This window comes from Phaethon aethereus (assembly GCF_964289735.1).
Source record: "Phaethon aethereus genome assembly, chromosome: 1".
Taxonomy (NCBI): Eukaryota; Metazoa; Chordata; class Aves; order Phaethontiformes; family Phaethontidae; genus Phaethon; species Phaethon aethereus.
In genome coordinates, this window is record NC_138575.1 from 196,257,063 (window position 1) to 196,279,251 (window position 22,189).

The following is a 22,189-nucleotide window of genomic DNA, read 5'->3' on the forward strand; positions in this document are numbered from 1 at the left end:
ATCCACCATGACAGGGCAGAAATGAATTAACGCTTTACTTTTCTTGATGCTGCATAAAACACAGCATTCTCTCACAAGTAAAAATTGTAATCTAATTCTAGCCCTTCACAGATCTGTATCACAAATCAGTCTGAAAAGAAAATTTTTACAGACCATACCCTGAGCTGAGACTTCCTAATAACCCCTTAGTATCCCGTTGTGCAAATAACCAGCTTTAATTTTGAGTTCAAAGAAAGTTATTTTAAAAGACTGGTGTTCCAAGAAGTTTAAAAAGGAATGACTTGACTTCCAGTCAAGTAAGATTGTTTCATTATGTGTTTGGTGGGTTTTTTTTAGTTTGTCATTATTTCTTCCATTAGAACATGTATTTTAAAGAAATGCAAAAAAAAAAAAAAAACCCACAACCAAACAACAAAATCACCCCACAATTCTGAAACTGACTTTTCATTGTTCTTTATGAAAATAGTTTAGTATAGTTAATGCAAGCACATCAAGAATTTTTACGGAAAGAAGTATTTTGCTAAAATACTCCAGCCAGAAGAAATACTTCACAATTCAAATATTGTGAACAATATTTGAAAAGTATGTTTTTATTTTAAGGAATGCAGAGCTAGAAATATATGCGTATTTTTTATTTGAAATCCTAAAAAAACACAACAATTAGTTACAAATCCTGTAAGAATAGGCACAGCTTTGATGTCCATGAAAATTTAAGTACAGGAAAATGTAACGTTTACTTAGGATAAAAGACCATGGTAGCCCTACTTTCATTCAGTAAGTAACAATCATACCTTGAAGAAGAATTTAAAAGAAGAATTTTGAAAAAAATTAGAATAATTTTAGCTACAGATAAGCTGTAATAGTGAAGCTATAGAAGCTGAAGGGAGAACATATGTAAATGTAATCAAATGGGCCAACAAAAGAAAAAAAAAAAAAAACCAGACCGAAAGCTTGCATCAGATCCTTGGTTTCTGTTTCCTTTGCTAACTATATCTACCCAATGAAATGCATATTCAATATTTGTTCTCCATGACAACTCAATTTTTACGTAACTGGAAAGTAAAGCCATAACTCATTGTTTGACATCACTTATGATACGGATTACAGCGAACTTTACTATCACAGATCAAAAGGAGACTTTAAAAGTGCAATCATATTTAAATAGTGAAGATGGTAAAGTATTTAAAAAAGTGAATCTTTAAGTACATTAATTCAAATTTCCATTCTGAAGAAAGTAAAGTCCAACCAATTGAACAGTGACAAAGTAATCACTGTCCAATAAATGTCTAAAAACAACTAACAGTGCCTCACTAAACAGATATTTCCCTTTTTTTAATCCTTAAGACATGTAGCTTTAATTTATTTTTTTTACTGTAGACAGTTCTGTAAAGCCCCTTCATCCCAAAGAAGCAAATTTTCTTCACCTGTTAAGTAAAGTGTCACCAGTGCAACCAAGCAAGAGCAGCCACGAGGACACTCTCTGCTGATGACAAGAGGACCGTACAGGTCCAACAAAGCAACATCCCACCCAACTTGATATTGTTTGCAAACTTACTGAGGCAGCACTTGATCCCCTCATCCAGCTCATCAATAAAAATATTTTAAAAAGCTGGCCCCAAAACTGAGCCCTGGGGAACACCGCTCGTGACCAGCCACCTACTGGATTTAACTCCATTCACCACAACTCTCTGGGGCCAGCCATCCCGACAGTTCTTTACCCAGTGAAGATTACAGCTGTCTAAGCCATGAGCTGCCAGTTTCTCCAGGAGAATGCTGGGGAAAATGGTGTCAAAGGCTTTACTAAAGTCCAGGTAGACAACATCCACAGCATTTCCCTCACCCACTAAGCAGGTCACCTTGTCATAGAAGGTGTCATCAGGTTGGTCAAGCAGGACCTGCCTTTCATAAACCCATGCTGACTGGGCCTGATCACCTGGTTGTTCTGTATGTGTCATGTAATGGCACTCCACGTGATCTGCTCCGTAACTTTCCCTGGCACCAGGGTAAAGATGACAAGCCTGTAGTTCCCCAGATCCTCCTTCGACTGTACCTGTAGATGGACATCACATTTGCTAACTTCCAGTCAACTGGGACCCCTCCGGTTAGCCAGGACTGCTGATAAATGATTGAAAGTGGTTGGTGAGCACTTCCACCAGCTCCCTCAGTACCCTTGCGTGGATCCCATCTGGCTCCATAGACTTCTGTGTGTCTAAATGGTGTAGCAGGTCGCTAACCACTTCCTTTTGGATAATGGAGTCTTCATTCTGCTCCCCATCCTTGTCTTCCAGCTCAGGGGGCTGGGCAGCTGGAGAACAACTGGTCTTACTACTAAATACTGAGGCAAAGAAGGCGTTAAATAACTCGGTCTCGTCCTCATCCTTTGTCACTGTTTCCCCTTGCATCCACTAAAGGATGGAGATTGGAAGGTATCAGATTTTTAGAACTTGCACGTGTTCCCAAAGGCTACACTTGAATACATACTTTCTCAGTTTTGACTAACACTAATAAGAGGCCTTCCATTCTAAATTGTTCTGTGAGTCATGATTTAACATTCTGTAACCGATCCAAGGCTTTTTTTTTTTTTCTGATTTTAACCAACCTTCAAGTTCATCTTTAAGGCTTCAGAATCCTGTGATTCAAAGCTGGATAACATCATCTACATTAACATTTTTCATATCACAGAAGTGCCTCCAAATGCTTATATTTACATTCATAATCTACTGATGCTCACTAGGCAATCCATTTTCTTCAATTTTTGCCATGAATTTTTAAACAAGAAAAGATGTTCTAACCAAACAATGTGTATGGAGTTCAATGGTAGTTTTTCAATTAAATGTGCCAGACATCTGTGAAAGTCTTAACTGGCCCTGTGCAAGTGAAAAAGAAATGGTTCTGCAATTTAAAAAGCATACAAAATTAAACAATGTTAATCTCACCTACACAAAGAGAAAGAAAATCTTATGTAAGCATCCATGGTACAACTACCAAACACAGATAAAGGCAATCAAACCTTTCCAGGTAGAACACACACACATACTGGTCTCTGGCAGTCAACCAAAACAGAAATACTATGATAGTGATAAGAAGGAAGGAGTTCAAACATGGCCCTGATCCTTTCTTCTACAAAAAGTCTGAAGAGCCTTCCAGTTAAAAAAAGAAACCACACAGAAACTGTGCCATAGCAGTATGATGCTTAACTAAAAACTAGTTCGGTGCATTTTGAACATATCAAGAACAGACATAAACTTATGAAGTTACTGTTCATTTGTTTGTTACATTTATATTGTAACTTACCATTCAACCACCATAACAAATAAATTACAGTTTTTTCCTATACAAGACAGTTTTAAATGGCAGGAGCCATCTGATAGACTTGAAAGAGAAAACATTTAATTTCCTCTTTAATACATACCTAATTATAATATTCAAAGCCAGAGTAAAACATCCCAACCTCTATGAACTCTCCACAAGAAAAACAGTTACAGTCTTCTTTCTGTTAGCCACAGATTTAAAAAGCACAATGTAGCTATGAGATACAAATCCTGCAAGATCCAAGTTCTGAGCCTTCTGCGTGAAAGCTGGACATGCATTTCCAGGGATGTCTCACACAAGGGGTGCTAGTTAGTAGGAAATAATCCCTAGATGTGTAAGTAAAAACCATAGAGCATGAAATGTAAGCACTTTCATACACATCACATTGAAGTAGAACGTGGGATTAGTAACACAAAAGTTTAATACAAGCTGCTTACTGGCAACACTGTCCTCCAAGAAGTCTCTAAATAGCTTCACGTGTATGAAGAGAGACATCAGCAATCTGCATGAGAGAACATGATGATTCCACTCTTTCAAACAAGACTGTCCAGAGGTCACCACGGAGCTGCTGAAGAGCTGCTTGCCACTGCCAGTTATTTTAACTAGTCAGAATCTATTGGTATATCAGAAAAGGCAATGCATCTAAGACAGCCAGTATGTATAACTAAACCTTGTTCATCACTTGAAAGTATCAATCACTTTTTTTTTTTTTTAATTATACCTCACCCGTGCAAATGTCAGTGTAACGAAGAAAGCCCACAGATTTCAAAAGCTGACAAACAGCAGTTTGTGGAAATAGAGAGAAATGAATAGTAGTGTACATTGATCAGTTTCTGCATAAAACTGTAATTCTGTTTACAAATATAAATGAAAATATTTAACCCACAGGTTTTCTGTACCTCCTTAAGAATTGTATTTCAGAAGTTTCCGTCATTTAAACAAAACCCATCTCTCTGTGGTGGGTTGACCTTGGCTGGACACCAGGTGCCCACCAAGCACTCTATCACTCCCCCTCCTCAGCTGGACAGGGGGAGAAAAATAAGACAAAAGGCTTGTGGATCAAAATAATGACAAGGAGAGATCAGCAATTACTGTCACAGGCAAAACAGACTCAACTCAGAGAAATTAATTTAATTTATTTCCAATCAAATGAGAGACGGGTAATGCGAGAGTAAGACCAAATCTTAAAAAACAGCTTGCCCCCACCCCTCCTTTCTTCCCAGGCTCAACTTCACTCCCAAATTCTGTATCTGCCCCCCTTAGATGGCATAGAGGGAAGGTGAATGGGGGTTGCAGTCAGTTCATCACACATTGTCTCTGACGCTCCTTCCTCCTTGCCCTCTTCCCCTGCTCCAATATGGGGTCCAGTCCATGGGAGACTGTTCTTCACTAACTGCTCCAGCCTAGGTCCCTTCCACAGGGTGCAGTCCTTCAGGAACAGACTGCTCCAGCATGGGTCTCCCACGGGGTCACAAGTCCTGCCACAAAACCTGCTCCAGCGCAGGCTCTCCATGGAGGCACAGGTGCTGCCAGGAGACTGCTTCAGCACAGGCTCTCCACAGCGTTACAGGCTCCTTCAGGCATCCACTGGCTACAGCATGGGGTCCTCCACGGGTTGCAGGTGGATACCTGCTCCAGCGTGGAGCTCCATGGGCTGCAGGGGCACAGCCGGCCTCACCATGGTCTTCATCACAGGCTGCAGGGGAATCTCTGCTCCAGTGCCTGGAGCACCTCCTCACTCTCCTTCTTCACTGACCTTGGTGTCTGCAGGGTTGTTTCTCTCACATATTCTCCCTCCTCTCTCCAGCTGCAATTGCTGTTGCCAGATTTCTCCCCCCTTCTTAAATACGTTATCCCTAGGGTGCTGCCACCGTCACTGATGGGCTCAGCCTTGGCCAGCAGTGGGTCTGCCTTGGAGCCGGCTGGCATTGGCTCTATCGGACACAGAGGAAACTTCTAGCGGCTTCTGACAGAAGCCACCCCTATAGCCATCCCCACTACCAAAACCTTGCCACGCAAACCCAATACACCCAATACAACACACAGGACCCTATCAGTCCAGTCCCCCAAACTCCAACATCTTCAAAACCTGAGCATTACCCCAGACATTGTCCCCACAAAGCATCACAATATATTTTTTCTATGACATTTTAGTTCCCAAAGATCAGTCTGATCACTTATTTCTCCTCTACAGCTTATTTTGATATCAGTAGAAGACTTCAGGCAAGTCTCTGTTTTCAGTCACAGAACAAACCTTGTGACCTAGAATGGTTACTCTTAACTTGCAAATACACAAGAAGAAAAAACATGCTGAAAAAATAATTAAAAATAATACTAGGGAAACTGAACACAGATTAAGATGCTGGAAGCTACTTACCATATAGCAGTACCAAAATGTATTAATAATTACTGCTAAATGCTACTTTTCTCAATAACTCTCTTGGCTGTATTAATTTTTAATAATGCCTCAGTAGCCTTTCATTATAGTGTTTTAAAGATCTCATTTTGCTACACTAAGTATAGACTATTTAGTTGAATTTCAATTTTCTAAATAAATAGAAATGCCAAGGACTTTTTCTTAAGTCAGGATTTGTTTCCAGACCACAAGCAATTCATTCCCGTCTCCCAGGAAATCTTCAGGATTTCTGAAAGGAATTTTAAATCAAAATTCACATTGACTGCATTGTCAGCTGCAGCTTGTACCACGTCCTGCTTGTACTACGAAATCTGTGGTCTCAACAGTTCATACTCTACAAAATGCATGCACAAGGAAATTTTTAAACCCAAGATTTTTCAAAAACTAATTCAGCAAAAACATACATAGCCAGTTCAGATGTATTGCTTAAGCAAAACAAAACAAAACCAACCCAACCCAACCCTCATCCTCAAAAATGCCACACACCCCCAAGAGCCCTAGTACCTATAAGGGGCTGGGGGAAACCCAACACCTTAAGAGTCAGTAATATAGACAGACATAACATGACCACGGACACAGTTCAGAAAACTGAATCCCTATGTTAGCAGGCTGTCACCAGTTTAATTCAAGTTGCTTAACCAGCTTCCTTACCAACGAAGACCTAAAAATCTACTGTAACTCAACAAGGAGCATATGAGAGGAATTCTGAAATAATAATTTAAACAAGGTGCTCCTAAGATTCCTCTTACCTCCAGAAAGGATTTAGATCGTATTAACACTTCAAGCTTCTTATGGCTTTTTCTGCACATCTGGATAATATCAGGTTTTGGTACAAAACACATTCAGGATTGATCTCAGCCAAAAGAAAATGCATTGTATGTGCTGCTCTCTTTTCAGGGTGAAGTAATTTTTGGCTAAAACAGAGTTCGACTGACTTAAAGTAGTTGAAAAGCCTGTTATGTCATAACTAGTGCAGGAGAAGAGCTCAATTACAAGTATTTGCAGCCATTCTAACTTCAGAGGATAGGCTAGAACCACAAGCCAAGGCTGTGACAAACGATCCAAGAGTTTTAAATCTGGACTATAAAAAACAAAGGTATTTTTTATTTACACTCTGAAACCTCTTAGCTGCTTTAAAAGTTTAGTTTTAAGAGAAGGCTTTCTTACTTAAACTCAACACTTAAAGCATTTTGAAGCCCACATGTGGGCTTAGACTCTGGTATTAACAGATGGTAGTAATTCCTTCAGATACCTCAAAAATTAATAAAACATCATATAGCCAGTCATTTCAAGGTCTCTGTAAATCCAGGCAGACACTGCATCACTGAGAGAAGATAATCTGTTGTACTCAGGATTTTCCATTCATACTGTTAAGGGTTTTTTCAAACGCGAGGCTTCCTTTCAGCGGTATCATTCCTTAATTCCTAAACTTCACCTAAACAATTAATTTACTTTTTTTTTTGCTGATACTTTCAAGAACTGATTCAACTATAGAAGTACCAGTTTTTACCATCTAAAAAGTTTCAGCTTACATGGTTTAGCCTCGCGCAGTTGAAACTTCTGCTTCCCCCTTTCCCAGCCTTCATTTTGATTGTTGCTTACAGTTACTCTAAGGGCTCTTAATGCATGTTTTACATGTATTGCAATGGTTTGAGCTGTTGAGTTTCTGAAAAAGTGACAACTTGCTTAGTAAACTATACCTTCAAGCAAGAAAAAGGATTACAGCCTTGAAGACTATTTTTTTAACTGAACGAGGACATGCAACAAAGCAAACAGATCCAAATTTGTTCTTAAATAGAACTTAATCACTTTTTACGAGGGGGGGAAAAAAAAGGACATAAACTATTTTACTATAACTAATTTTCCCTTGTTATAAAAAACGTTTACACTAGTAATAAGGGAAATCATCATGACTGTGAGAACTGGGAATAACCTGCTTCTGAGTTTTAGGAAATACCTGTAACTATCAACTGCTTCACTGAAGAACAGTCTGTTTTAAAGAAGGTATCAACTCCTATTCAGTGAGCACTACCTTTAAAACGTCAAATACTGTACTGTATCAACTGTGAAAGACCGACTCCCTCTCAGTGACTAAGCCTACACATTGTTCCAGTGACAATGTATTTATTATTGTACGTTGTAAGTTACTTTGAACAAAAAAATTATTTTCTTTCCATGAAACATGAACTAGAAAAAAATTGTTCAACAATCATCTTTGTTTAATATATTACAGTTTCTAAGTTATATATAGTTATATGTACATAAAGAGCTGATTGAACATTTAATTTATAAGTATTAGACTATATATAAAGCCATGAATCTTTTCAGCAAACTCAGTGCAGAACTTCAACAGCTTTGGCTCTATACTGAATATTAGGGGTTTTTTTTTTCCTTCTGATATCAAGCATCTAACTTTGAAGACTGCTAATAGCTCTTCTAGTTTAATTTCAATTCATGATAATTCGTCAAAGAAGGTAGTATTTATAGTATATGTTAAGAGCCACGAAGTTTCATTAACTCAGTATTAAGCCTTTAATACTAACTTCATACATTTTCAGCAGAATATCAAATGTAGCTCGATTTTATACTTCTGAAATCCAAGGAAAAAAGCTTACCTACAACCATAACTGTGATTTGCAGAACTGACAGACACTCCGGTTTGTATGTTTCATCCAAGGCTATCTATTAACAAGCAGGCGTAACAGATGAAAAGCAAACACTCGCTGCTGCGGCTCAGAGAGGCCCGTTTTCTTTCTTGGCTGCATGTGGTGCAAATGGTCCTTTGCTGGGTTAGGCATAGCAATATTGACTGGATTATTTGTGGTAGATATTGCAGCTCATGCTGTGAGATGAGGAAAAGGGTTGCTATAATTAAAAGTCTTCCCAGATTCCACCTCCCACTTTTGGAAAGGGAGAACTACTATCTGAAGAAGAATAAAGATCTAAATGTGTGCATGATTAAGGCATTGGAACATCTGACAGAAAGGCTGAGGAGAGATGGGATTGTTCAGCCTTAAGACGAGGAGGTTTGAAGAGATCTTATGAATGCGTACATGTATTTGTAGAGGGGTAGGCTGGGCAGGGAGTAGAGACAAGGGAGCCAGACTCTTCTCAGTGGCACCCAGTGACAGGACAAGTAGCAACAGGCATAGGAAACTCCACTTGTACCTAATTAAAAATTTGACATGGGAGTCCCCATCCTTAGAAATATCCAAAACCCAGCCAGACAAGGCCCTGAGCAACTTCCTCTATCTGAACCTACTTTGAGCATGGATTTTTGTCTAGAGACCTCCAGAGGTTCCTTCCATTCTCAACTGTTTCACAATTCCTTGAAATTTCTGATTCTGCTAGTTTATGAAAGTGCTCTGACAATGAAATTCCAGGAGGTTATTGTAGTGTTAGGGCCAAAGAGAAGAATGGAGAGGCATGACCATTAACAAGATTTTGATTTTGATGAAAGAAGAAAAATTTAAAAAAAAAAAAAAAAAAAAAAAGTGTGTTCCATACGAGCCCAGGACAGTATGTTGAAGTTTCTTTTCAGATGGACTCAGTTCACTTCAGCTATGGATAGCAGATGCAACTCTACCTGGGTCTTCTTTCTGCATTCACATAATGCTCTCTAAGATATGAAAAGATGCAATGGAGGCTGCAACATTTCCATGAGGAACAGAGTGAATGAGAAAGTCTTTTAAATCACCTAAAAGCTGCATAAAACAAAGCAACAAAAAAACCAACAGCAGACTTCTGCAGGTTGTTTGGAGAAGAAGCCAATAGCTGAAGACACACAAGAAGCAGCAAAGATGGTCTTTGCAATGCAAGAGACTAAAACATAGGGCAGGGGCTCCACAAATCTCTTTAGGGAAAAAGAATTAGAATAATAAATTATCTCCCACCTCCTTGCCTGGAAGACCTTATTCAGTCACATGCAGTCTTACACAAATGTTTCTGTAAGTTTCAGCTATTCAGCTGAATGAATGAATATTAACAGCCAAGTAGCCATCAGTCACAGATATGACTCACAAATACCACACACTTTGTCATTTACCAAAACAGATAATGTATTCCACTGGAGAAACAGAAGGAAAAGATGGGGTGCTGATATCACTTTTTTGACAATTTTATGTTAGTGAACTTCCTTCTCACGGAGGAACATGTTGAGGCAAACAATCCTATTGGATGTGTAAACACTGTGTTTACAACCATGGCTTTTGTTGGAGCTCTCAATCTCAAAAGAAAACAGCAAAAGTCACCAGCCATGAAAGTATAACACACCACTTAAGCAAGGTTCTTTACCTCCTTCCTCTTTCCATAACTTAACATAGCCATAATGTAGCTTTCAGAGGCCCCCTGATAAGTTTCATTTATCAAGAGAAAAATTACGATTTGAAGAGGGATGAAGCTTCTTTCTTCCTACAAAGTTGACTTTTTCTTCTAATTTCAGGCAACAGCTCTTGCCCCATTCTCTCAACATTCCAATTCCTGCAATTAAACAGCTGCAGCTAATGCCCTTCTGCAAAAATGCTGAATCCCTAAGTCCATTCTCCAGACCACTGGGACGCTCATTTGCCTCAGATATACTAATTCACATTTGCTCACATTACGAAGATGCTACACAATTAGAGCTGACAAAACTCTGTAGCTACATTCTGATGTATATGTCCTGTTGGAAGGGGCAGACAGCTTTCCCATTCTGCCAGCTATGAAACATAAATTCAACTTCAAGCAAGAATGCCCGCCTGATTTCAAAGTAATTTTTTTTTTTTTTTTTTTTTTACTTGAAGGTTCTTAACACTAAAAGTGACATAGGAAGATTTTTAGCTCACAATTAAATCAATAAATGTTTTTTGGATGCAATGAGCTACACAGAGTATTGTTGAAGAGTAAAAGCAAACTCTGATTGGTCAGGCATGAGAAAACCAAAACAGGGCTTGGCTCCAGTCAGTTCATTACTAGCTTGAAAGTGTATTTTACGGTTACTATTCTATATTTAATGAAAGCATATCTTACTGTTTTCTATAATTCTGTAGTAGGAAAGAGTCTTTGTTTCAATAGGTTAGTACAGGCTCCTTTGTGAATCAAAGGACATGTTATTTCCAAATTCATATTTGTGTTTATGAATATGCAGAACATTTTATTTTCACAAAACAAAGGATAAAAAAGCAAAAAACTGTTATATGGCTCTTAAAGCAGGCAACGAAAAGTCAATGAAAGTTAAAAAATTTTATGTAATTGAGTATTTGTCACAGAATATGAAGACTTAAAAGGCAAATAAAAAAAAGTGTGATCATGTAAAACTGATTACAATGCCATATTGCTGGTACTGGAGTTAGTTTAGAAGGCTCTACTCAGAGAACGATTATTTCCATCTTTCTGGCTACACTGTCCCAGTACTGCAAAAGCCATCAGGTACCAAAAAGCATGATATGAATAACAATTTCACTTGTAAGTGAATATCTTGCCCTATCTCACTTTCAGCTAATTCCAAAACCTATTCTTCATAGTTAAGAAAGGCTTCCAACTGTAAACAAAAGGGCACTGAAAGAAACATCATTTTCCAAATATAGAATTCAAGCATTTGTAAGCTGCTGAATAGCATAAGCAGTATTCACATTTATGCAAGCCTTCAGTGAATTGTTGTGTTGGAACAGTTTCACTGATGCAACCCAATTTTAAATTAAAGCAGGGTAGTCATGTTATAGGGTTGCATTAATATAAATGAATTGACATCACTGGTATAAATCTCCGTAACATCAGAACTAGACTTACTTTTTTACTGAAGATTATTATTTTCCACGTACATCAAAAGTAGAACAAATTCTAAACCACAAAAATGACCAGAACACAAATTTAGCAGAGAGTCAGTAGGTTGATCAGAAGTTGAAGTGCTTCTCTACTGGAAATAACAGATAATCTTTCTCTTGGAGACGAATGTCATTAACAATCTTCCTAAACTGGCAGTTTTGAAACTATAGTTCAAATAGCCGAAATCCATCATAATCCTATAGTTGAAACAGGTATTTCTATCATTAAAGAAGGAATACATGACTCTCTACAAATAATCCTTTTTTTTTTAATTGTTCATTATCATTATGCTGAATATCATATATTGAATACTGCATCACTCATAGTACATCCAAGCCAAACTTTTGCAAGACAGAAGTGGGAGGTAGATCATCAAATTAACAACTGATGTTTCAAAAGATCTGCTGGCTCTGATTATAAAAGCAAGTTCTAAATTTGATTCAGACTTAAAGCTTAAGGGTTCTGTCTATGCAAGAATTAATAAAACTCCACAATGGGGTATTTCCAAAAAATATGAATGTTAATTAAGGATCAAATTCCATCATGAAATAAATGAAACTGCATCAACATAAACACACACTACTACACTGACCCTTTGGCCACCAGGTGCGTAAAAGATATCAACTAATGAGGTAGCTGCAATGATACTGTTCTGTGTAAAGTACTACAAAATGCTGGAGTAACAGGAATGCAACACAAGTTGATTTGAAATGCAGATTTATCGAGACAGGGTAAGATATAAAACCAAAAAAGTGCAATATCAAGTAATGAACAGGTAAGATTAAGAGATTGATTTAAAATAGCTTGGATAGCTTATTAAGTTAAGACAGCTGTGTTAATACTGTGCACTGTATTTATGAGGATATAAAAGTCTCAGTTTTGGTACTAACCCAATCACAGGTTTCATTCCACTTTGACTAAATTCAATACGGCGTGAAAAGGCAACAAACGCTTCAGTAGGAATTCAGAGATGATTATGCAGTTTTGCGGTGCTGGTTTTTGGGGGTTTGTTTTGTGTTTTGTTTTCTTTTAAGGATGTAATATAGACAGTGATTCATATATTTGAAAAGTATGAGTGGAGACACTGAAAATCATTAACATAAAGAAAAAACTGCACCACAGCCTCCTAGACATCAACCTTGTGCATGTAATGAGCCATGCTCCTTGACTTCTACCCCTTTGAGTAGTCATCTGAAAGACAAGGGGTGGGGGGGACAGTGAGGGAAAATACGGAGGGGAGAGAAAGATTAGTGTATAACTGAGTACAGAGCTAAATGCTTAGTCTTGTAAAAGACATGGTTTGAATAGGGAATCAGGTCACAATTTTGTAAAAATAGCATCTTGTTAGAGAAAGGTGCTAACCCTTTGCTTGATGCAAAGGGATAAATCATAGGTAGGGTCTCAGGTGGGAGCAGGGGCAAAGGCCAAAGAGTGGAAGTGTTTTATTAATACCAGTCTCAGAACTTTATTACTTAAGTGTGACAATAAAATAAAAAAAGCCTTTAGGTATTTACCTCCCTTATAAACCATGAACTGAATTCTGTACAGACAAATAAGATGTAAAGCTAAGAAATAAATAGCTGTTCAGTGTTAAGCGGTAAGGAATACTCAGTGATATGCTCACCATGACAGATTTTAAAAAGTTATGGCCTATAGAAATGTATCAAGCCATCACACCAGAACCACAGCAGATTCCAAGTCCCCTGCTGAGATATCACTAGTGCCTCATGACTGATACAAAGATTGAAAAAACTTCCCACCTGTAAACACCTACTGTCAAAGATTATATAAAAAAGTCAAAAGTAATCAGTTATACTAAAAGAAATTACGTGAACATTCAGTCATTCAAAAATTTTCTGTAACCAAAACGAAGTTTTCCATCAAAGTATCAGATAATGACAACAGCTACAGTACTCTTAAGTAGTTGCCCATGGAATGCTCTTACAAACTCTCACATTGGATACTGCTCTTTTCATATGGCTCTGGTAGCTTCTACAGTAACATGCAGACACAGCTTAGTATGGAGATAATGTGACCAGGATAAAAAGGGATCAGTGGGACATAGAGTAACTTGGACAAGGACTGCCACCTCCAGTTAAGTACTACCTAAAACAAAACTCATACACACACGCACAAAAGAAACCGTTTCAAAAATCCCCTCAAACTTGGCTTTTTTGGATAATACTGTCTATCAGCTGAGAATTATTGTACAAAAATGGGAAGGCTTCTGCCAAGAAAATGGAGTAAGATTCTCAAGCCTGCAAGGCTAGTTCCACAAGAAAAACAGAAGTCATATGATTGAGGCTATAGTTCATGAGGCCCACGCTTTCTCAGAGTACAACAGCATCCAACAAACAAAAGTGATTCTTCATCCCCACACAACCGTAGAACTGTGCCACAGGATGTTGCAGCAACCAAAACTGTAAATAGATTCAAAGAACTCAAATATGAAAAGCCAACTTTAGCTTAAGAAGACCCTCAACCAATGCCTGAAGTACCACCAATGGAAAAAAAAAAAAAAAAATCTTTCTTACATATGCCTCCCTTTACATTTTTCCTCATGACCACTAATACGGAAGGATGTAGGGCAAGAAGAAACTCTCACATAATCCAACCCATTTGCTCTGAAGCTGCAAATGCCACTCCTACAAGTACATAATGTGACAGAGCACTAAAAAATGGCTTACCTCTTGTGATGGGTGACTAACACTGAAGTAGGATGGAACAGCCAAGAAAATGAGAAGAGCTAGGCAGAAGCGTGGGCTGTAGCCAACAAGAACAGCAAGAGACTTTTTGAACTATGCCTGGTGTTTGACCTACTTCTTATAAACACTCTCTAGCCTGACAAAACATATATAAGAGCTTTCCAGATTGCACACGACCCCTGGTCAGCTACACCTGTATCAGACTGAAATCTGTTCAAATCTGCATCACATCATCTGTTCAAGATGCTTCAAAACAAGCAGCATGTGTCAGGTCCAGTCACAATTTTTTAGCATCAGTCAGCTTCCTGTTCACCTTTCTTATTTTGCATTGCCCTACCAGCACTAAAAAACTCAATATCAAAAATTCTAGGAAATTCAAACTAGAACAGAGAAAGTTTTCTAAAAGCTAAGAAACAATGCAATTCACATAGTCACGTTGTCTGTTTAAAATATACACTGGCCAGTTTAAAATATACACTGAAGGAAAAATTTCCAAAACCACTAAAATACTGGAAAAGCAGAGAATTAAGGAAGCAAGTCAGTAAAAATAATGAAAGGAAAGACCATTCGAGACATATTATAGAAAAACTAATTAAAGTCAGGTGTGGAAATTTTGCACTAAGAAATAAGTGAACAAAAATACACTTGAAGCAGAAGAATACAGGTGGACAGACTGACCCACTTCCACCTTAATACCGTACTTGCTGGAGCACATGGTGCAGAACTTTATTTTAAACATCTGTCTAACACGTATCATGAATACAGAAGTGTAACAAGAAGCAAAAGAACTACGGAGAATAACAACAAGCGCATCTATCATAGCAATAACAACATCCTTGACAGCACCCTACGAAAACTAATAGAGCTGTTCAAAGGGGAAAGGCCTCCTCATCAATAGAAAAGCAGAACCAGTATGAAAATATCCCCAAAGAGAAATCACTAAGAGCAATTAGAAGATTACATTGTTTGCAAGGAAAGCCTTTTCCAGTTTGGTGCTTGGCAGTACACAAGGGTCAGTACACACACATCTTGGGGAGAGCATGCTGAACCTGGGAATTCATATTAAACCCACGGTTGAAAATCAAAAATAAGCACTATTACAGAAGAATGCCTGAGATATGATGAGGAGTTCCCTCCTACTTCACAAAATGTAAAAATAATCTAAAATCATTCTACAAAAGCCTTCAGTTCGTAGCCTCTTAACATCTTCTGACCTTCATAGTATTAATGCTAGCAGTTTTTTTTAAGGATAACTCTAAGTAGTTCATAGGCACTGGTATATAAAGGGCTGAATGCTCTCCATTATGTCTTCCACTGTAATGTTAAACAATGAAAAATAATCCAAGCAATAACAGAAACCCTACCAAGTGACATTCCATTAAACAAATTCACCAGTATAACAGAACTTTTAACACACAGTAAGCTTGGAGGAAAAGAAGTGTCACTAAGAAAAGGAAAAGCATCAAGAGAAACAACTAATCCCATAAACAGCATAGGCATGCTCAAGAACAAAATACTGTCTGATCTGAAAGTCAACTGTTAAAATTTGGCAGAGCTGAAAATCCAACAACATATTAGACATGGAAAAAGATTTTCAGCACTGCGTAAAAAGCACTTCATCAGCTCACAAATACAATAAATCACTGTGTCCATCAATATCAGAAGGTACCACATGAAGTAAGTCTGAATGCTGTAATAGATAATACAGTATGGGGCCACAAAAACAAACATTTAAAAGGTAAAAACTGTCTAAGAGAAACCTGAAGAGGAAAACTTAACTGGAAAGAAGAGTGACCATCTCCATGACAAGGGCAAGCCAAAACAAAGTTTTGTCTCAGACGTTTGTTGCTGCTTCCACACAGATGCAGGAAGAATGAAGAGACTTATTTAAGCTTTACATAGGAGAGAGCAGTAATCTCAGATAAGAAAATTAAAAAAGTATCCTCATCTTTAACTTCTGATTCTCTCTGATAATAAGTCTCAGCTATGCAGAATTCGAATACTAAAAAGCTATTACCAAATGGCTTACAGATACTTAATATGGTATAGTATAGGTTGTATTTCTCATTCAGAAACAGTAAAGGTAAGCTGAAGGAAAAAAAACCAAAACAACAAAAAAACAAATCAAGTTCTCTCCAGCCCCACCTACCCCCCCAAAGAATGCTTCTAAAATACAAAACTGCATTTTATTTATAGTTGCTATTAAAATCCTTAATACAGAATCAGATAATGTTTAGTAGTTTAGGGATATGCCATCAGCTTTACTTTGTATCTGCCATATTCACTATGTTTGTTTCACATGCAAGTAAATTAAGTTTCAAATATACAAGCAGAAGTTTGAGACATTCACTGCCCTGAGAAGAAAAAGATTAGCAGACAATATAACCTCTCTCTGCTATGGGAATACTGACTATTCTGTATTAGAGTCCATCTGTTAAGTAATGACTGATCCAGAATGCATCGCTACTGCAGCAGACTCCCAAGCAGTTTCACATTCATACACATCTCCCGATCCTGAGAGCACCGTTTAAACACTCTTGTGTTTATTTTTAAATATAAACATAGTTTTCAGCAATAGGAACTAAATAGTTGGTAGATCTCATAGGCAAGCACTTTAACAAGCACTGTATGTCCTCCACACAAATACCACATTCTAACCTCCCCTCCAAAGACAAGCCAATGTTAGTCCAGTTGCTGATGCATTAACAACCAGAATTAAAATCAGCTTAAACATCAGTAAGAAGAAAGAAGAAACAAAACCAGAAAAGGATTAAACATCTTTGTATTTGTCATGATCTATACAAAACTAGTTAGTAAAATATCTGCATGTCATTCTCTTATTTCGTGTGCTACTTTTAAAGGAATGGGTAATAATCCAATAAAGTTATGATGACTCGTACCACACTTGTACAAAAAAGAAAAAAAACCTGAAATGTGATTTGTGAATTTTTAAGTGTCAAACAGCTTGTAGAGAGGAGTGAGAAATATACGAGGTTACTGTTTTGACATATTTACAAAACTATTAGGGCTTTAACCCTGTGTGTTCAGATAAGCCATAAATATTAAAATGATCTGACCAAACCATGTCTTTCCCTGCATGCTGCAGCTTTTCCATTCAGTCTGTGCTAGGTCAAATGCAAATAACTGTCAAACAGAAGAATACATCCTTTTAAAGTGTTTAAAACAAAATATATTCTTTACATGACTTTGTATAAAACGAGTGGAGGTTAAAAAGCATTAAACTTATTTGAAACAAAGGCAGTTTCAGTTAATTGCCATTCAGTTTTGAGCAGTCATTTTCTATTCTATTTTATATGCAAAAATTTGGGATATTTCATTGACTGAACTGCTTCAAAAGCTTTGCTGCAGCAAATCTTGCATTCAGGAGCAGCATCAAATTGTACATAATTGAAAATGATTCATTTTTAGATCCACTCGTTTGGCTTCTGTACGTTCCTCGGGCTTTGGTGTAGGTAGCGCAAAAACATTAAGTCATACAGTCCTGCAGTAACTCTTTCACTCCATGAAGTGAGCAGATGACTAAGGAGCTACATTTTAGCATCTTCTTCTTTCAAACCATTTACCAGTGTACAATTGTGTTTTGCGACGCACAGACCTCAAACAAAATTAGCAACAGCAGTTACTTTGCAGACAAGAATGTGTTTTGGAAAGCACGGCAGATTATTAAGACATGAGCAACACAATACACTACTGCAATACAACTAACTCTTTATTACAGATATTAAATCCTGGCAAAAATCTCCTTCCTCCTCCCCCTTCCCCTACATAAAATACTCAACTAGCTCTGAGCTACCAGGGTTAAACCTTTCACATGTTTCAGCCACTAAGAAAAGATACCAGCATTTTTGTATCTTTTTCGATTAAAAACAGATACCACATTCACACCACTCTTCTTCCAATGAGGAAGCCACTAGGTTATAGGGCAGCATCCAGAACCTGAAATTGCAAATTACTTAATCTCCTTATTTTTTACATTGTGAATTGCACACACTCCCCTTCTGCAGGAGGCGGCCGGGGGGAGGCACTGGGAAGGGAAGAATGGCCTGTCTGTACTAGGTAGGGTCCTGCGTGGAGTTTAGGGAGCGCTGAGGGGGCTTCTGTCACGCGCAGCAGAAGAGCAGGTCGTGGCATTAACGGTGAGAGAGAGGAACAAGAGGAGTTTGGGCAGGAAAGATGGTTGGAGAAGGGCCGTACGTGTAGGAGGGACACAGGGGCAGGGAAAATGAAGGTCCCTTTGGGGTTGCACAGGGGCGGGGGGGGGGGATAGGGAGCAGACCCCGGAGGAGGTGGGCTGCGCGGGCCGGTGCCCAGGGTCCCTTTGCCCGCCGGGGCGTCACCGGGGCGGGGTGGCCGGCCGCTTACCAGGTTCAGCACCGTCTCCACGATGTCCCGGTTGCTGACCTCCCCGACCTGGATGAGTCCGATGAGGACGGCGAATTTCATCCGGATATTGCGGATCGGCACCGACGGGTTAATCATCCCCGCAGGGAGCACTACGGACCCGGAGCCCGACGCCCTCAGCTCCCCCATCGCCGCGACGGTGCTGCCGCTGCCGCCTCCACCGCCGCCGCCTCCACCGCCGGCCCCGACGGAGATGAGTCCCGCGGGCTGCGGGTCCGACCCCGACACCGGCTTCTCGCTCGCCATTTACCCCCCGCCGTTACCGACACCTGCCGCCGCCGTCTCCCCGCCCGGCCGGGCCGAGCCGCGCATCCACCGCAGTCGCACCCGACGGGCCGCAGGGAGCCGGCCCGAGGCGCAGGCACCGTCCCAGGAGCCGCTCCCCGGCTCCGCTATAATGAGGGATTATTATGGGCGCCGATGCCCCGTTAGCCGAAAGCCGCCCAGCCGGGGCCGCCTCCCCACCGCGGAGCGGGAGGAGCGGGCGCCGCCGAGCGCGGCGCGGCCCGGCGGATGCGAGCGGCGCGCGGAGCTGACGGCGGCGCGAGCGATCGCCGCTGCCGCTGTTGTTGTGGAGCCGAAACCGCCGCCGCTCACGCCGCCATGTTGCCGCCCCCTGCCTGCGGTAGCCGCTAGGGCGCCTGCGCCGAGCCCGTCGGGGGGAGTGGCCGGGCCGAGCCCCCCCAGCCGGCCGGGAGACAGGTGAGCAGGTGCACGGGGGCCGCGCTGCCACCGCGGCGGCGTGAGAGGCCGCGCTGAGGTGCGGAGCCGCCGCCTCCTGCCGAGGTGCCGCAAGCGCCGCCGGCCGGCGCCCACCCGCGCCGGGGAGATTACGCAACGCCTCCTGAAGTGACAGGGTGGTGCCCGCCCGCTTCGACGCGGGGCCGCCCCCCACCCCCGGCACAGGGCCCGGCCTCGACCCACCGCCCCAGGGCGCCCCCTGCGGGAGGGGCGGGCCGCTGCGCCCCGCCTCGGGCTGCTCGCGGCGCTGCAGGCCGGCGGCCGCCGCCGCGGCGGTTGGCTCCCGCTGCCACCTGCAGGCCTCCGTCGCGGGGAGATGCCCCCTCCTCGCCTCCCGCGGGACCCTGCTGATGAGGAGCCCTGGGCTGCCCTCGGCCGGCTGGGCAGGACTCTGCTGGGCTCCTCAGTCGGCTCCCGCGCTTTCGAGCCTCTGTGGTCTCTGCCACACTGGTCCCACAGTGTTGTGTGTGGAAAAGTGTCTGGATAGGGACCTTTTGGTTGTTTGGGTTTTTTTTTTGGGGGGGTAGCAATTTAAGTCTTAGCTAGTGGCCAAGTTTGAGCGAGAGTGCCAGGGGCTGTGCAAGGACTGCTGAGCTTTGGTCCCCTTGGGCATGGCGAGGGGCAGGGGAAACCCTGGGGTCTGTCAGCTTCAGAGCTGGTGTGGTGCTTGTTCAAGGAGAGAGTTCTTTTTCTAGACTTCTTGTTAATACTTGCACTCCTGCTTCATGGTGGTGTTACATACGGAGATGTCCCGTCGACAGCAGTTTCCCTGAGCCCCTTGATTTCAGTGATGCCTCATGGCAGTGAGCTGTTTCCCAAGCCTCTCCAGGATCATATCAGAGAAACAGAAGTACCTCTGATGTCCTGAGGAGGCTCAAACTATTCAAATAGTTGCTTGAATAAAGGTGGATCTCTTTGCTCTACATGTGCTGAAGATAATCCATCCCAGTTCAAAAACATGTTCTGCCTTGGCTTCATAGTAACTGTCATCGCAAAGTTGAATTTTACAATAGGTCTCAGAATACTATTCATCCTGTCTCTTCTGTAACCCCAAATTTGGGAATTTTGCTGGATTGCCAGTCCTCCTTATATCCAGCTTTAGATAATAAACTGTGTAAACACAGTGAATCAGCAGGACTCAATCACTATATCCTCCAGGATTACAGGAGCTGCCCTAAACTCCACCAAGGGAAGAAAGAGAAGACCTCAGCTCTGTACTATGAGATGCATTAGCTCTACGTACTTGTAAATAAATGTTACATTTACTTGTTTGCAAGGTCCATAGGTGTTTGACTATGCATAGCCCAGGTGCATAGACATGACTAAAACACTGCTTGGCTGGGAAACACAGAACCAGCATTTTTTCAGAAAGATGCAAAAGATGGGGAGAAAACCCAAGTTTGGTTATAGGAGATAAGAAAGCACAATTTTTTCTTGGAAGAAAATTCCTTTACAATTTGCTACCATCCATGTGCAACCCTGTATTACTCGGAGTAAAGGTATACTTTAATTTCATATACTTGTAGAGGTGCCAAAGGCTCCATTCCCACCAGCCCCATAGCAAAACTACCAAAACTGAATACACACGTGCTTAAGTGCTTTACTACAGAGTCAGCCCATCTTAGTTTAAACCCCCGAAGAGGGGTGTTCCAGTGAGGTAACAAGGCAGACTTTTGACTGTAGTGGATGAGAAGCTCTCGTATAGAACAGGGTGAGTTCTGGGCACAGTAACTTCCAGTTCGTGGATAACGATGAGCTGATGGAGTAGTGTCTTTCAAACTGCACTTGCTGTCTTTATCCTTGGCTGAAGTAAGTCCTGTTCCAGAAGTTTTTAAAAAGATTCTCCGGACAAAACTTGGCAAAAATCCTTAACTTGGAAATGTCAGTGAAAGATTCCATTGCTTGGTATACTTTGCCTTGTTTCCCATAAAAAATAAGCAAACAAGAAAAGCCAATCCAAAAGGTAAAACTTTTGGCTATGTAGGAATGTTAAATTACTGTTCGGGTCTACAAACCAATCAATTATGCAAATGTTCAAGTTAGGCTGCCCAAAACTGTTCATCTTGATTTTAAAAAGGACTATTTCATGTTCCTAATGGTCCTATCCAGCAACCAGATACTCTCTTAGAGTTTGGAGGTCCTCAGGTTTCTGTAAACTTACTTAGTTATGTAAATGTTTTTGAAAATTGAAGAATTGCCATTTTTTGGCAAAACAAACCTAAACCTAGAACTCTGTAACATTCACTAAAAATTGTAACACTTAACAGTTAACACCTGACATTTCTCGCCTTTATTATTCCCATATCCACATCTGCTTGGTGAGACATGTTGCTAGAAATAATATGGTTGGCTGGAAGATTCATGTTGGCTGGTCATTTGACCAGTTTTCTTGTTCTGATTTATCAGGTGGCTGCTGCCTCATAAATGGGTAGGGAGCTAAATTATAATTGCTTTTCTACTGGTAGGTATATTAATTTGTATCTCTTTTCACTTAGAAACTTTTACAAATCCCAAAATAACTTTGTAACTTTGAGATCTATTGTTAAATTTGCTTAAAATTTGTCAATGATTTGTTGTTAATCTATGTCATGGAAGAGATGGACCAATAGCACAACCACATAAGCTTCCTTTTTCTAGAAAAGTGGGATAACAAAATATGGTTTGATACCTGTTTTATTATCTATTCTGTACTTCATACTATTCTTCATGGAAGACTCGCGTGATTTACACATGTACCCAAATGCTGGGGTAATTCTTGACTTCAGCTGTTCTGAATAAAACTATCAATGCA

The 22,189-nt window shown here is 40.5% G+C and overlaps 1 protein-coding gene across 4 annotated transcripts in view; it reads right to left on the bottom strand.

The window, feature by feature from the left end:
• The window catches only part of NBEA (neurobeachin), a gene marked incomplete at its 3' end in the record, with an annotated part of 516,829 nt that extends 497,903 nt beyond the window's left edge, over window positions 1-18,926 (bottom strand). For all 4 annotated transcript variants that reach the window (XM_082012155.1, XM_082012156.1, XM_082012153.1 and 1 more), the window contains exon 1: window positions 18,619-18,926. In XM_082012155.1, coding sequence (XP_081868281.1) covers window positions 18,619-18,903 — 285 coding nt within the window. In that variant the 5' untranslated portion in view covers window positions 18,904-18,926. The remainder of the gene's footprint in view (window positions 1-18,618) is intronic.
• Window positions 18,927-22,189: the final 3,263 nt, after the last annotated feature.